The sequence below is a fragment of the Paralichthys olivaceus genome, chromosome 22, assembly GCF_024713975.1.
Source record: "Paralichthys olivaceus isolate ysfri-2021 chromosome 22, ASM2471397v2, whole genome shotgun sequence".
Classification (NCBI taxonomy): domain Eukaryota; kingdom Metazoa; phylum Chordata; class Actinopteri; order Pleuronectiformes; family Paralichthyidae; genus Paralichthys; species Paralichthys olivaceus.
The window spans coordinates 7,067,791-7,083,345 of NC_091114.1; the positions used below are offsets into that span (position 1 = coordinate 7,067,791).

Below are 15,555 nucleotides of genomic sequence, written 5' to 3' on the forward strand. Positions count from 1 at the left end.
AATGTTTGGTCACAGAACTCGGGGGACTTCTTAGTTTGTCTTGGCACCTAAACAGGGCTCTGCCATTTCAACAAACTCTTACTTGTGTCTTGCTGACCTTCGAGGAAACCTTTGGGGAAAGGTGAACTGTTTTATCTCGGAATATACATTATCGTATTATTATATAAGCTTTTACAGGATGAATACAGAAGCATTGGCTTAGTCTGGTATATTCACTGGGTTCTTTAAAGTTGTCTGCTCACTGTGGGAAAGCTCTTTTATGTATCAGCATTAGTTAATACCACTTAATGATGCATGCATAATTTATAATATTTCAATGATTTAACTCGCGTTCTCCCTCACTCCTTCCTTCCTCCTTTCTTTTAACTCTCATATCCTCCTTCAAGACACTATCTGACACTTACCGTCCATTATCAACAGACATCTCGTGAGAGCCTGTCGTCCTCGCTGTCTGGTGATGTCAGTGAAGTTGGACTGACCTCCCATCAGGGTGCACTGGGAGCTCCCATCGTGCCTCAGCCCAGCGGGTCACCTGCGCCAGTCGCAGCCCCAGTCCCTGCTACTCCGAGCAAGGTAGTTCGCTGAAAATTATAAAAGTTTATTTTAGTGTTTGTACTCATTTTATATGGATTTAATTCATTTCCAGTACTTCCAGTTTTGTCAGAATGTCTCCATCCTTTTTTCCCCATATCATATAATAAATCCCATTTCATCCATGTTGTCATTGTTTGCCCAGGCGGAACCTCCCATTTCCAAACAGGTAGAGTGGTCAAATGCATGCTGGTGATACCTGGCAAGGGTTTACTAACAAACTCATAACATAAAGTGGGCAAAATGACCCTCAGCGCACCCTTTCAATAATTAATTATGGTTTTGTAATCTCCTCACAGTGGTTTTCATGGGGATGCATGTTTTAACTTATGAAACACTGAATGAAATTGTCAATTCACCAATGGGTTTAGAGGGAATGAATAAATCCTTCTACATTGTGCATCAATGTTTTTAGGTTTGCATTTAACATCTTCCTCTTGGAAAATGAATGAAGTCCTTTTTTACCTTCAGCTAAGGACAGAACATTTAAACTGCAGGATCTTTTATCTCACTAGCCTGTTGTGCCCTCCTGTTTTCCATCTTCCTTCTCAGGAGGAGGAATCACTGCGAGGTCAGGTCAAAGACCTGGAGGAGAAGCTGGAGACGCTGAAGATGAAGAGGACAGAGGACAAGGCCAAACTGAAGGAGCTTGAAAAACACAAGATCCAGCTGGAGCAGCTTCAGGAATGGAAGATAAAAATGCAGGAGCAGCAGACTGACCTCCAGAAACAGCTTAAAGAAGTCAAGAAGGTACAAAGAAAAAAAATAATAGTATTTATACTTATTGCTTAATACAAAATACCTATAAATGAAAGACACAGCTCTTCAGTTATCAGGGAAATATTTCTGATGCCACATTTACTTTCAAATTCCAGGAAGCCCGCGATGCACAGGAATCCAAGGACCGCTACATGGAGGAGATGTCAGACACGGCCGACGCCATTGAGATGGCAACACTGGACAAAGAAATGGCGGAGGAGCGAGCGGAGTCATTGCAAGTGGAGGTGGACAGTCTGAAAGAGAAAGTAGATGAGCTCTCCATGGACCTGGAGATTCTTAGACATGAGATTTCAGAGAAAGGTTTTTGCACTACTCACGCTATCAAAAAAGCTTCATTCTATTCTTCTTTTCTGTCTTTGAGTTGAGTATCCTACCTTTTCTGTTTCGTAGGCTCAGATGGAGCTGCCTCAAGTTACCATGTCAAGCAGCTGGAGGAACAGAACAGCAGACTGAAGGAGGCTCTAGTCAGGTTGGATAAAATGCTCCTATAGATTGAAGTAGAAAAATGAAAGTAGCGATATCTTGTTTGTTAACTCTAGTTATAATTATATTAATACCACATTTAGGAACTACTCATACACTAAGGGGAGAGAGAGGACAGCTAACATAACCTCACCTTGCTATTCAGCATCCCCAGAAAAGTTTCAGTTTACTGTAGATGTGAAATACTTGTAGGGCCACCATGTCAGTTCACTGGTAACTTGCATGAAATCATGTAGTTGTCAGTAGTTTGGTCTGCACCTAATAAAAAAATGTTCTTTCTCAGGATGCGTGACCTGTCTGCCTCAGAGAAACAGGAACATGTGAAGCTGCAGAAGCAGATGGAGAAGAAGAACACTGAGCTGGACACTCTGAGGACTCAGAAGGAAAAACTGCAGGAAGAAGTCAAGCTGGCAGAGGCCACTATTGATGAACTGAAGGAGCAGGTAAACTCGTGGAGGAAATGGCTACTTTCAATAGATTACTTAAATTAAATGTAATAGCTGACAGAGAAATCATTCCCTCCGTTCAGGTGTAGGTGTTTAAAAGGAACATGGACTGTTTTTGTTTGTTATTCCTCTCAGAATCTAACTACATATACATTTGCCTGTGTTGTTCCAGGTGGATGCTGCTCTGGGCTCAGAGGAGATGGTTGAGACGCTGACAGAGAGGAACCTTGACTTGGAGGAGAAAGTCAGAGAGCTGAGAGAAACAGTCACTGATCTGGTCAGTATTCACATGAGTGACATTTCTAATCTACATACATTACTTTGTTTTCATTATGTCCATGTATTCACAGTGTGATTCCCATTTGAAGAAGAAATCCAGAATAAAATCTCACATCCCAAAATTTATAAAGTCCAGTAACCAGAAGAAGGGTATGGTCACCACCTTCGGTCCTTTACACAATGCTTGTGTTTTTTCCTTCACCAACAGGAGGCGATCAACGAGATGAATGATGAGCTCCAGGAGAATGCAAGGGAGACTGAAATGGAGCTGAGAGAGCAGCTCGACATGGGTGGTGCAAAGGTCAGAGAAGCTGAAAAACGAGTGGAGGCTGCTCAGGAGACTGTGGCTGATTACCAGCAGACCATCAGCAAATATAGGGATCTCACTACCAGGTTGCAGGTAGGTGGAAAGAGGGAAATTAACACCTGTGCTCTCGGAAGTTAGTTTGATGTAGACACATTGGCAAGTGGATGCACTAAAGCCATGTGTCCTTTTTTCCCGTTGCACATAGGATGCCAATCGGGACCTGATCAGCCAGCAGAATGCCAATGCTGAGCAAGTTCAACAGCCGCCCGCAGAACTGTTTGACTTCAAGATCAAGTTTGCAGAGACCAAGGCCTATGCCAAGGTAGGAGACCGTCACTAAGACTGATCGTAATTGACCAGTTTTACCTTGTTGAGATCAGTGTGCTCTTTGTCTTTCATTCTCTCACTTAAAAACGACATATTTGTGTCTCCAGGCCATTGAGATGGAGCTGAGGAAAATGGAAGTGGCTCAATTAAACAGACAGGTGTCCCTCCTTACCTCCTTCATGCCAGACTCCTTTCTCCGTCATGGTGGAGATCATGACTGTATTCTGGTCCTTCTTCTCATCCCCAGGCTCATCTGCAAGGTATGAATATGTACAGGACATTTTCGTAAAATTCATATTGTTGTGCCCTCTCTGTTTATGTAACTACGACAAGATGTATTTATATCTTCTAACCTGACAGGCTGAGCTCCTCAGTAAACAAGCCCAGGAGAAGTTTGACTTGAACGGGAACCTGGTGCCGGGGGCAGGGCTCAGAGGACCTCCAGGAGAACAGCGCAGCTTTGCCTCAGGACTGGTGTACTCCCTGTGCTTGCTGCAGGCCACCCTGCACAAATATGAACAGTACGCACCGCAGCTTCATCACTTATGTATAAAGTAGTGTTTCTAAGATGTTGGCAATAAAAGAGGTTGACTATAGTTCTATTGGATTATTGTTTTTCACAAGTGAAAGAAATATTACGCTTGTCTAGAATAATGAGAATCTGTTGCTGTGTCAATTTAAACCTTATTCATAAACAACTTGTGCTCCATCTATTCCTTCCTATCTTCCCTGCTTTTGTTCTAGGGCTCTGAACACCTGCAACATAGAGGTTTTTAAGCGCATGGGTACACTTTACTCTGAAATGAATTTCCATGAGCGCTCCCTGGATTATTTCATTGACCTGCTGCATAAAGACCAATTGGATGAGACTGTTCAGGTGGAGCCCCTGACCAAGGCCATCAAGTACTACCAGGTAATAAAAACAAAAAAACAGCTGTATAGGACTTTAACAGTCTTTATCTATTCATTTATATACAAACATGATATTAGATTTTGTTGTAGAAGAGTAACTCACTGTTTTGTTTTCCAGCAACTGTACAGTGTCCATCTGGCAGATCACACTGAGGACTGCACAGTGCAGCTGGCTGACCACATCAAGGTACGTGAAGCTTCTTCAGTGGTTGACTTATTTCTGTTGAGGAAAGTAAAGCAGAACTGTTTCCTAACTTTGCATTTCACACTGTCACATCCAGTTTATCCAGACCGCATTGGACTCCATGGGAGTGGAGGTGGCTCGTCTGCGGGCGTTCCTGGCTGCAGGTCAGGAAAGCTCTGGCCTTGCTGTGCTTCTGAAGGACCTGGACACTTCGTGTTCGGATATCAGACAATTCTGTAAGAAGATCCGCCGTCGCATGCCTGGAACAGATGTGGTTGGAGTACCTGCTGCTCTCAATTTTGGACCAGAGGTATGGGTTCAAATGAAAAAAATGCACATGTGCACATAGAAGTGTACTTACACAGTTTTGTTCCTGTATGAAGCTAAATCTGAAGTAGCTTTGACCTGTTTCCTTTCTGTAACGTACCATTAAAGTTTATCTCTTGTATGATTGGAAGGTGTCAGAGACGCTGACAGAGTGTAGGCGCCAGCTGACCCGTGCGGTGGCCGTGCTGCAGGAGGTGGCTGCAGCTGGGGCTCAGATGGTTGCTCCGCTGGCAGAACAAGAGGGTCTCAACGCTCTCAAGCTGGAGGATATTGCCTGCAACGTTGTGGATCAGGTACTATGAATACTCATGTGCCATTTGAAGGATATGGAATCTTATCTTTAAATTACTGTTTTGAGAGTGATTGTAAGAAGCAACTATTGTTATGTTGCTTATGGATTTTTAGGTTATCTCCTGATTTTTTTATTTAAATACTTTTTTTCTCCGCTAAGGTGTATGGCTCCCATGGCCTGAGTGGCCCAGAGTGTCTGCGTCAATCCTGCAGCTCTGTCATTGCTACCATGAACAAGATGGCTACAGCCATGCAGGAAGGAGAGTATGATGCTGACAAACCTCAGGGCAAGGTATTTGCAGGCCTTGTGTATCACATAGTTCACTGAATTCAAAGAATATTTAAATCCTCTGTCACTTCCTTCCCATTTACTCAACTTGTTATTATCTTCCCCTTCGTCTTCAGACTCCTCCTGTGGAAACGAGAGCTGCCACCGTCAGGGCTGAGATGACTGATGCTGAGGGTCTAGGTGTTAAACTAGAAGACAGAGACACAGTCATCAAGGAGGTCAAGAAGTCTCTTAAGATCAAGGTAACAAATTGAAGAAAACACCTGCAAAAAGACAATTTTGTCTGAGAAATTAAGTTTTAATAATAAGCCTGTCAGTTAGAAATCAGAAGAATTCTTATTCCCTCCAGGGTGAGGAGCTGAGTGAGGCCAACGTCCGCCTGAGCCTGCTAGAGAAAAAGCTGGACACCTCCACCAAAGATGCAGATGAACGGGTGGAGAAGATCCAGACCAAACTCAGCGAGAATCTCGCCCTGCTGAAGAAGAAAGAGAAGTACGAACCATTAGATACAAACACATTTCAGTTTTTATCTTTCTCTTACGTGCCCTTTTTTTCTCTCTGGCGCTGCTGATTTTCCTCCTCATTGGCCTCTTTTCTCCTCATCTTCAGGGAGTTTGAGGAGACAATGGATGCTCTGCAGGCTGATATCGACCAGCTGGAGGCAGAGAAGGCAGAGCTGAAACAACGCATCAATAACCAATCAAAGATGACCATCGAAGGCCTAAGAGCCCCGTCTGCCTCTGGTATAGCCTCCATTGTTCAAGGATCTGCAGGAGGTAAAGTACTCTGTGGTTATGAGCATTTGTACATAGTTTGAAAAGTTGTAATTTACTGAAAAGCTGCGTCAGTAAGCTGATAACGTTATCATCTTTTGCTTGTCGTTGGTGTAAAGTGCTACTGCAACAATGGTACAATGACATCAATCAGATTTGGGAAATTACTAAGTCTTTAAATTGAGCGAAAAAGACAATGAAATGTCAGAGGAGCAGCACAGGGTGTCAGTGATTTATATGTCACCTTTCTTCCCTCCTCTGTCCAGCAGGGCTGCCTCCATCCATGGCGGGGCCAGTGCAGGTGGTGGACTCTCCCCTCCTCCGGCAGCAGGTCGAGGCTCAGAGACTGGGCATCAAACACCTCAAGAATGAAAACAACAGACTCAAGGTACACGTGTTTGGCGTTTGTGTCATTATGTTGTGCTCGGCTGGATGTCTGAACAGTGGTAATATTGACCAAAAGTATATTTGACCACAGGCTGAGAAGATGAGAGCCCAGCTGGCCTCCCTGCCTCCACTCTGCCCCCCCAAACTGCCACAAGTGTCCAAAGAAAGCTCCATGCCTCCAGGGGGACTGAACACAGGCATCTATCGCAGGACTGACCAACTGCTGGCGACACTGCTCAAGCTGAGTGCAGAGTTTAAAGTGGTGGACATCACTGGGAAGACAACAGGTGTGTGCAGACATATTTTACCTTTTAATAAGCTGCTGTTTAAAATGTAATTTAGGTCACTTTGCTTCAATTTCTGTCCCCCCTCGCATTTTTTCTCTCAGTTAGTGCCAGTTCCCAGCTGCTGGAGCAGACGGCTCGACTGCAGAACCTCAGTGATGCTCTGGACAAACTCAAGGTGACAACTTCAGAATCCAAGCTCTTCTCCTTAGCGTGTCAATAAGCTAAAAGGCACAAACAAAACATTTGGAAACTTGTCTTTCAGGGAGAAGTAGCTGAACATGTGGTCACGCATCAGCGTGGAGCCAAGGCTTCCTCTGACTTCGCCACATTCCCAGTGTCGTCCTTTGTTAAGGTAAAAGCATACAGCACTAGACTTTGTCAGTGAAAGAAATGGAACATGTAAAATGATTTCTTGTCCGTCTCTGTTCTTTCTTAGGCCAAGGAAGAAAAGCAGGGGAATACGGTGCTTGTGGGTCGTGTTTCCATTCCATGCATCCGCGGACACGAACAAGTCCACCGCCTCGTCCTATCCCAGCAGCAGCTACAGCAAGTACACAGCCTCCTGATGGTGTAGGAGCACAGCCGAGATTGAAGGAACATCAAGAAAATCTTTTCTTTATTCTAATTCCATCTTCCACTTGACATTCTCAATTTCTCTCCTTTGCTTTTCGCTCTTCTCAGGAAATTGTATCCAGAATTTGCAAAATTAAGTCAGCACTAATAAAACTAAGGCACGTAAAAATGATTGGTGTTTAATTATTTTTGAAAGAAGTGCAAAGTGGATTCGACCCTTGTTTTAGTCACAGAAACTGTTTGTACACACAAATTTTGCTTACTCTTTGTGGAAATGGGGAAAACTACAAATATTTTTTACTGTGCTCACACCTCTTTAGTTTCTTCTCTTTTTATCTTTTCTATTTGTAATAATAAAAATATTTGTTATAGAAGTTATTCCCAAACCAGTGCTTGTTCTCGTAATGGAGTATTTGTAGTAATTCAGACAATAAAAGAAAGCAATTCACCTTAGAGCAATTATTATGAACGTGTCTGTGTTCATTTTGACTCATGAAAAGTAAAGCCTGTTAACTGTGTATTGACAGGCTTTACTGTGTTGTTGAAAAAAATGAGCTGCTCCAACATTTAGTCTATATAAGGGTCCAATGTCTGGTTGTGAAGATGTACCTACACCTTCCCCACAATCATGTACAGAAACATTTTTGAATTCTAATCTCATTATCCTCAGTAGATGTAGACAACACTGCTGACATGCTGGTGCCATCTCATCACACCACAGCAATCTCTTAAACCTGCTACTGACCCCAGGTTATTGAGTTCCCTCAAACGTGAACAAGAGTTTAGTTTAGTGTTTAGTTTAGTGTTAGGAACAAAGCCTCAGTCAAAGCAGTTTTTATATCTGAGGGGTTAAATGTTGAAAATTTAGCAGGATTACACTGTTACTAGCAAAAAGATCAGATTTAGGAAACTAAATCTTTACAGTGATATTGACCTGATAATTTAACTATAATAAGAGATCTTTTTTTATATAATCCAAAAGCTGTTCGGAAATCTTAGCTTCAGCTTTAATAGAACAAATCACCATATACATTTTAAGTGCAGAATGTAAAAAAAAAAAATATGAAAAATACTTTTAAAAAAACTATTTTTTGTCAGAAGAACATACATGAATCCAAACTGATAAAAGAACTAATTTACAATATGATAAAATAAAAAGGTACTGTATACATATAGGGACACTCGCTGGGTTAGATAAAATTGAGTGTGAAATGAGCAGTGAGGTTCAACACTTCCTGCTGCTTAAAAGCCTGTGTATGGTTCAGAGAACATTGCTGACTTGTGGAATAATATCCTACAGGATGATGAAGGTAACACTTTGAACTTTGAATACTTGTTAAACAGCTCAGTAGTAACTGCCATGTCTGGGGTAGTGATCTGGTCTGTGGTGGGCGTATGGAGCAAAGTGGTGTCTGCTGCGTCGGCTCTTCATCACATACTGATGATGGTGCTCATTGTAGCGATCGTGGCTGTGGTGAGGTCTGTAGTGGAAACCTGAAATTCATACAGAACATGTCAACAGGCTCTGAAGTGGATCTGACATTTAATGATGACCTTCAATAAGACCAGATCACCCGATGAGGTCTTTTGTTTAAACAAATATGAGAAGCATACATGTCTATGAAGTATAACATGAAGAGCCAAAGAATTCCACTGCAGTATTGTACACTTACCATTTCCACCCTGTCCATGTTGGTCATACTTGCGTCTGTGGACAGATTCTCTGTGAAACTGTGGTGGGAGGGCAGGCCTGTGGCGATATGTTCGTTGCTGCTGGTGGTTGTCCTCAAAGTTGTAGCAGTGTAAGGGGAGGGAATTATTGCTGAACTCCTCCCTGTAGCTTTGGTAATTTCTCTCTGTTGGAGACAAGAATGGAAAAAAATATACAAAACAGGAAAGTGTTTTTTGTTTGAGGAGAAGGGTGATTCCTGGGAAGAGCAAGAAACCTCATCAAACACATATCACTCACTCACAGGACAACCTGCTCTATTCACACATAAGCTCAATCAGACATGAAACTGAATTTGTACGAGGGGGTAGACAGGCTTAAGTGAAGCAATGTGTGGTTCAACTGCCGGGGAATTGTAGGGGTAATGTTGAGAAAAGTTCAGGGTAGAAATGCATGTGTAAAAGCTCCTACTTTGCTGCATGTAAACTTTTCCGAGTAAAAGCACAGAAAGTGTTTGGCTGCAACGTGTTTCTGTCTTTAAAAGTCCCCACTATAAACAGACATTTGTGTTCTGAAATCACATTGCATTACAAATGGGCTACAATATTTTTATGTCACATTAATAGTTTGGCTGTATCAGCAAGTATTTTGAGATGTTTTTTCCCCTCACACAGATAAAAGGACACAACATGTAGCAAAAGTCTTGTGTTTGATGTAAACCTCACCAATGCTGGAAAAATAGTTGGTGGGAGCCGGGCAGCGGTAGTTAGGGGCATACCCTGCGTGACACACTCCTGAAAGAGCAGAAATACATGCATCAGAAAACCCATATTTTGTTCTCACAACATCTCCAACTCACCACAACACAACCACACACACAACACAACCACACACACACAACACAACCACCCACACACACACACACCCGCACACCAAGCATGCACACAACAAATAAGTAGTTTTTCAAACCTTAAATACACTCTGCTATTTATCATTTTCAGAAGGTCTACAGCTTATTGTGATGCATTTCCCACATTTCTTTGTCCTACACTAATAAATTCAACATTAACAATGTTTTTAAATACATCATTACCACCTGATGTTGTACCTGCAGGGTTGGAAGCCTTTCCATAGACTGGCTGAGGAACAGTAACTTCAGTATGTTCTAAAAACAATAAAGTCATGTTAACATCATTTAAATCAATTACAATCACTTCCTCTCAGTTGTGTAAAGTTACAGTTTATATCCATGTCTGTCTAGGCTCATATAATAAATAGATTGAAGGCTTTGTTTGAAGTGTATTTCATCAAAGTTCTTCCTTGAGTTCAAGTGGTAGCTTGGGCCTAATGAAATAAAATACCCGATGTAGTGTGTTCAAAGTCATTGACAAAAATAAAATACACATGTGATAAACACAGCATGGAGAAAAATAATATAGCAGTATGCCTACACCAAATATCCTGTTTTTCAATGCAGTGTTAAACCTCACCAACAGTGGTCAGTTGACAGGGCACGTTGACGCCCCAGGCCTGTGCAGCGTGCTGTAACAGCAGGGAGGTTATCCTGCGGTGGGCAAGCGCATTCCAGTGGACTCCATCCTTCGTGCGATGCTGCTGAGAAAAGCGGAACTGGTAGTGTAGGTCCAACACGTCTATCCCATAGGCGTTAGCCAGAGTCCCGCTGCAGAAGTTAGCTTCGATCACATCATAACGCAGGTGGGGGGCCATGTGCTCAATCTGAGGTGAAAGAAGGAGAGGTGACACATGGTGTAGTTTAGGCTGGGCAATAAAACAATATCAATAATTGATGCAATATAGTTTTCATCAATAGCAATATAACTGAGGTTCAGTATACATCAATATATTCCTTATGCAGGGTGAGGAGGGATAGCATATAACTGATCTCCCTCAGATTTGTAAAATGTTTTGCTGTATCAAGTGTTCATTACTCTCAGCTCATAAAAAGTTGAAAACCACAACCTCCACTCAGGAGCAATAATCTGTCTTTAAACCAGCCTTTCTCAAAGTGAGCTGACGAGTAACATATCATGTTTAAACACTTAAAATGTCACTGTTTTAATTTCAGTGTTTCTCAAACAGCCTGCGACATATATGTGTTGTTATCAATATAAAATCAACTAGTATGTAAAACCAAAAAACATTTGTTTTGTGGCATTGTCTGACTTGAGCAGCGACACCGCAACCGTTTTACGGCAAAAATAAGTGTGACCCTGCCGTGACTTCGGGAACCTGCCTGTGCAAAGCTTCGAATTAAAATGGATGCTAGCTTAGCACCGGGTCATGTAAAACAAAGTCGTCGAGTTCCAGGATGATGGTTTAACACCAGCGACGTCGTCAAAGCAGACCCCGCCGCAAACTCGACATGAACGTGAAAATACCACATCGACTACACACTGTAGTGTTCTGGTGTAACAGACAAGATGTCGGTTCTCTTTATCTCCACTTTATTTTCTGTAACATACACAGATTACTGTCGACCGTAACCACGCCGAGAAAACATTCTGAACCTCTCCTCCCGCTCGCTCCCGCGCGCTCCCAGTCACACACACCTTATCCCCAACACTTCCTCATTCACGCCCCAACCTGCTGACAACCGGCCAATGGGGAACCAGCCATGCCATCCCACCCCCACCATTGGTCCAAACGGCCACGTGCCCACCCGTGAGACGTTCAATGATGTGGGAAAACACAGTGCTTCAGCAACAACGACACTTAACAGCTGAACACAACACAATCACAGATAACAATGAAGAACACAAAACTATCGGTCTGTTACAATACATTTTGGCGCTACTTTGAGTTAGGTGGTCCGTGAGTGTTTTATTATGGGTTAAGTGGTCCTTGGTCTGAACAAGTTTGAGAAACACTGCTTTAAACCGCACAATGTGACATTTATTGTGATAATGATCAATATCAACTAATATGAACATTTCTATCTTGAATGGTTTTGATAATAACGTCCAGCCCTAGATGCAGAGACACAAAAAAATCTACCTGGAAACATATTTGCATGGTGTGAACAAAAGTTGGAGGGGGCAGTCAAAAGCTTTGCTAGGATTGTAAATATTGTAACCTGCAGGTGTTAGAAAGAATAGAGGGTTTTTAACAACAGTTCACAAAAAGTATAAACACTTTACTGTCCCCATCCTTACACTCACTGCAACCAGGCAGCATCTGTTCTTAAAAGCCTCAGATACATTTCAAATCGCACAAATCTGCTTCGTGTAGATGTAGTGAACATGTCAATTGTATTTATAATAATGTCTATTAATTATCAGGAATTCACTCTTACTATCAGTGGGACTAATTAAATAAAACAATCTTCAATAAATAAAAAATATACTATCTAGAAAACTTCTATTGGAGGCTACTTAAAAATTCTCTTTCTGATTTTTGCTTATTTAAAAAAAAGTTGTGACTAGGTCTAGTGAAGTTTGTCCAGCTGATGCCCGTTCAGCTCCTGCCGATGGAACAGCTGGTTCTGAGGACATGTTAGCGTCAGTGTGGATTGAGCGTCTGAGCACTGGTTGTGCAGCACTGCTGTCACGCATCAGATGTGCATTCCCAGTCAGATGTAGTGAAAACCTGTGTGCCAGATTTCCATGTCTACTTATGACACAGTTGTTTGGTGATGACATACCTCAGGCACCAGGAAACCACCTTTGATTCTCTCTGCTAAAGGCATAGTGAGGCTCCACATGACCAAGGTTTCCTCAGGCAGGATACCACTCAGCTTGTTAAAGAACGTACGCAAGTTCTCTTTGTAGTCATCAACCCAATTGGACTTGTATCTACAAACCCAAACACTGTTAGCTCACCAAGCTCAATATCACATTATAATAATTGATGCTGGAACTACAAGTAGTTATTCTTTTGTGTTACCACCTTGAGATATCCCAAACACAGGAGTTGACAATGACTACATCTGGTTTCAAGCCATTGTGGAAGTCATCTAGGATGCTCTGCATGTAGCGAGAGAAGATGCGTGTCACAAAGTAGAAGCGGACCAGGTAGTGGTCGGACTGAAACTGTCGGACCTCTCTGTAATCTGTTCCATTGTGCAATTGGCTTAGAAAGCCACCTTCTACTAGGCAGTCCATTTCAAAGCTCATCTCGCCCTGAAAAAAGAAAGATGTGAGTGAGGACATGTTTAACAAATCAGGAAAATCATGCTCAAAAAAGTGTTGCTATTTTTAGATTACAGCTTATAATGACTACATGTACATATACATTCATGTCATGATTATGGAATGTATACCTACTCAGTTGGCAGATGCTTTTAACTGATGCAACAAACAAATGGCTTTGATTACAGTGCTTCCCACTCAGCCCAGTCTTTTAAATCTGTGCATAAACCTGGTAAATGTTAGTCCTTGCCTTGCTCCTGAGTTGTTGTAAGGTGAGATATTTCTCCTTTTGTAGCAGCAGAACAAGGTCCTTGTATACAGACCTCTGAACTGAGGAGAAAATACAGTGAAAAGATGGCAGTGTGATGAATTGATCCATTTGGACAAGCCCGCAATCAGCTACAGGGTTACTATAGATCACCAGACTGTTTTCAATTCATGCAAATGCGCAAGTTTACCTGCTTGTCAGTTCATTCAAGAGCAGAGAGGATCAATTTTGGAATGACATGGGTCGCAAGCCTTTTCTTTCTGTTCAAACATCAATCTATCTGCCTACTAATTCCACAAACATCTATCTGTCTGTCTGTCTGTTTGTTTGAATGCATATCTCACAAACCATTCATCTTATTGGTGTCACACTTGACATGTGTACTGCAGATGGCCCAGTGATGAGCAATGTCAAATTAGGTGCGATTTGTTCAATATTAACTATTTGAAATGTTTTAATAGACACGCTACCAGCACTCTGCTATATAGGCACAACATTTGTTATGTTGGAGCTTTATATTGAGCTTGTAGCTGACATGCAACATATGAAGAAATAACAGCAGCTAAGTAAATGTTTGAGCGCCACACAGGAACAGTAATAAAGCAAACTGAGCTTCATTTCATTCAAAACATTGTCTGTAAAACCTTCATTGCAGATAAACCAGTTAGGATGAACACGTTTTTTGTATAACTTCACTCTGCACCATAGATTTTATTAAAACATCCAGCACACAAACAATACAAAGTGACAGTATATTGTAGTATATTGTAGAACTGTTTGAGGAGGACTCACTAATGACAGGGGATCCTTCTGAAGTAGCTCTGGAGCATTTACACAGGACAAATGAACAGTCCATTCCAAACATTCAGGTTTCGATATGAGTTATTTGAATGGGGGGGTGAATGTGAACTCACTGGAGTCTCCCAGCACCACGATGAACTTGTTATGGAGCAACTGGCGGACCTGCTGGTGGCTCACACACTCCATCATCTCCCTCTGTTCACCATCACACAGAAGATGTCCTCATGAAAAAACTGGGAAATTCCATTTAACCGCAAAATACAACAGCCAACACGAAGTGAGTTGGGCTTTTTAAATGCTCAAAACTAAGCTACAGGATTTCTCAGCCATCAACTGCCAATGCCCAGTTAGCATTAGCATATTTAAATGAACTTCCTCCAGGCAAATTAGCTCAAGTGTTGGCTTGAATTTTAAAGACATACGTGTATTGAATTAAGAGGCAAATAGCAGATTTAATTAAAAGATAAAGTTAACAGTTCAGTCGTTCTGAAATCATTTAGCTGTTATTATTATTTTAGCTTGCTAACATCTGAAAGTTGTGGGTTGCAGCTCCTGCAGCGTCCTCAGCAACAGGCCCCTGGTTCTACAGCACACGTGTTTAAAATCAAACCGGTTAAAGTTCATATCAAACATTTCATTTTGTCGCTGAAGACAAATCATGGAGGTTGTGACTCACAGTTTTCTTCGACCCCGCCATCTTTCCGCTACACACAGGTGAACGCAATCAGGTGCCGCCTTCGCTGGCTGTGGGAAATGTCACTATTCTCAAGAGCTCCACCAGGGTTGCCAGGTCTGTTTGAGAAGAAAACAAACAAACAAACAGCCCCCAATTCTGTTCACATAACGTGCCTCTGTCAAACAGCACATACAGCTTCGCTATCATCAGGACTGTGACAAGCATGTGTGTACCAGTTTGGGTATAAACGTTCAGAGGTCAGAGGTCACTGTGAGCTGACATTTTAAATTTGGAGTTTTGTTCGGCTCAGATTTCATCCAATTTGGTGCAAACGTTCACTTTGGACTTGAAGATCGACTAATTCAATTCGGGTGCTTGGACATCAACAGACAAGGCCGCAGTGACCTCATGTTAAAGGTCGAGGTTACTATGACCTCACAAAATTATTTTTCCCTTGTGTGCGTTATCATCAGATATTCTATAGAGAATTTTTCAAATTTAGCACAAATGTTCACAACAGTGGGTCAGGAGTTAGAGCAGGTCATCCACTAACCAGAACCAGAAGGTCTGATGTGGTTTGATCCCAGTCTCCCATTCCACATGTGTCCTTGTCTAAGACACTAAACCCTAAATGACAGAGTGATATGATAAAGTACTGCACATTGCTTCAATGTGCTAATGGGTGAAAGGCAAAACTGTACTGTAAAGTGCTTTGGATGGTCACCAAGACAAGATAGTGCTATATAAATACTGGACG

The 15,555-nt window shown here is 42.0% G+C and overlaps 2 protein-coding genes across 28 annotated transcripts in view; one reads left to right on the forward strand and one right to left on the reverse strand.

Moving 5' to 3' along the window:
- Positions 1-7,698, forward strand: part of dctn1a (dynactin 1a) — a 12,716-nt gene extending 5,018 nt beyond the window's left edge. For 9 of the 25 annotated variants that reach the window (XM_069518614.1, XM_020095758.2, XM_020095755.2 and 6 more), the window contains 24 exons: positions 421-573; positions 737-760; positions 1,144-1,341; positions 1,467-1,671; positions 1,762-1,840; positions 2,138-2,297; positions 2,473-2,577; positions 2,788-2,979; positions 3,092-3,208; positions 3,321-3,473; positions 3,574-3,734; positions 3,958-4,126; positions 4,244-4,312; positions 4,407-4,619; positions 4,768-4,929; positions 5,088-5,219; positions 5,333-5,458; positions 5,566-5,708; positions 5,826-5,992; positions 6,256-6,377; positions 6,468-6,663; positions 6,765-6,838; positions 6,926-7,015; positions 7,100-7,698. In XM_069518614.1, coding sequence (XP_069374715.1) covers positions 421-573; positions 737-760; positions 1,144-1,341; positions 1,467-1,671; positions 1,762-1,840; positions 2,138-2,297; positions 2,473-2,577; positions 2,788-2,979; positions 3,092-3,208; positions 3,321-3,473; positions 3,574-3,734; positions 3,958-4,126; positions 4,244-4,312; positions 4,407-4,619; positions 4,768-4,929; positions 5,088-5,219; positions 5,333-5,458; positions 5,566-5,708; positions 5,826-5,992; positions 6,256-6,377; positions 6,468-6,663; positions 6,765-6,838; positions 6,926-7,015; positions 7,100-7,237 — 3,348 coding nt within the window. In that variant the 3' untranslated portion in view covers positions 7,238-7,698. The remainder of the gene's footprint in view (positions 1-420; positions 574-736; positions 761-1,143; positions 1,342-1,466; positions 1,672-1,761; positions 1,841-2,137; positions 2,298-2,472; positions 2,578-2,787; positions 2,980-3,091; positions 3,209-3,320; positions 3,474-3,573; positions 3,735-3,957; positions 4,127-4,243; positions 4,313-4,406; positions 4,620-4,767; positions 4,930-5,087; positions 5,220-5,332; positions 5,459-5,565; positions 5,709-5,825; positions 5,993-6,255; positions 6,378-6,467; positions 6,664-6,764; positions 6,839-6,925; positions 7,016-7,099) is intronic. The other 16 variants (XM_069518617.1, XM_069518611.1, XM_069518619.1 and 13 more) reach the window with 3 other exon arrangements.
- Positions 7,699-8,221: 523 nt separating this feature from the next.
- On the reverse strand, positions 8,222-14,929 carry fam113 (family with sequence similarity 113). 3 transcript variants are annotated; one of them, XM_020095460.2, is made up of 10 exons: positions 14,799-14,929; positions 14,236-14,317; positions 13,304-13,383; positions 12,812-13,044; positions 12,567-12,717; positions 10,396-10,642; positions 10,002-10,070; positions 9,631-9,699; positions 8,910-9,092; positions 8,222-8,730 (listed from the first exon to the last, which is right to left on the reverse strand). In XM_020095460.2, the coding sequence occupies exons 1-10, from the start codon at positions 14,817-14,819 to the stop codon at positions 8,582-8,584; spliced, it is 1,284 nt and encodes a 427-aa protein (XP_019951019.2). In that variant the 5' UTR covers positions 14,820-14,929; the 3' UTR covers positions 8,222-8,581. The 3 variants fall into 3 exon arrangements, with proteins under 3 accessions (XP_019951019.2, XP_019951020.2, XP_069374724.1); XM_020095461.2 differs by having other exon boundaries at positions 10,014-10,070; positions 14,799-14,926; XM_069518623.1 differs by lacking the exons at positions 14,236-14,317; positions 14,799-14,929 and adding an exon at positions 14,114-14,192.
- Between the last annotated feature and the right edge of the window lie 626 nt (positions 14,930-15,555).

Excerpts from the sequence above, each read along its gene's own strand:
- fam113 (XM_020095460.2), bottom strand. The coding sequence starts at position 14,819 with ATGGCGGGGTCGAAGAAAACT. Across the intron at positions 13,384-14,235 it reads CGTGGTGCTGGGAGACTCCA|TTCAGAGGTCTGTATACAAG; the intron begins GTGAGTTCACAT and ends TTTTCTCCTCAG. Across the intron at positions 9,700-10,001 it reads CCCTGCAGGTACAACATCAG|GAGTGTGTCACGCAGGGTAT; the intron begins GTGGTAATGATG and ends CTGCTCTTTCAG.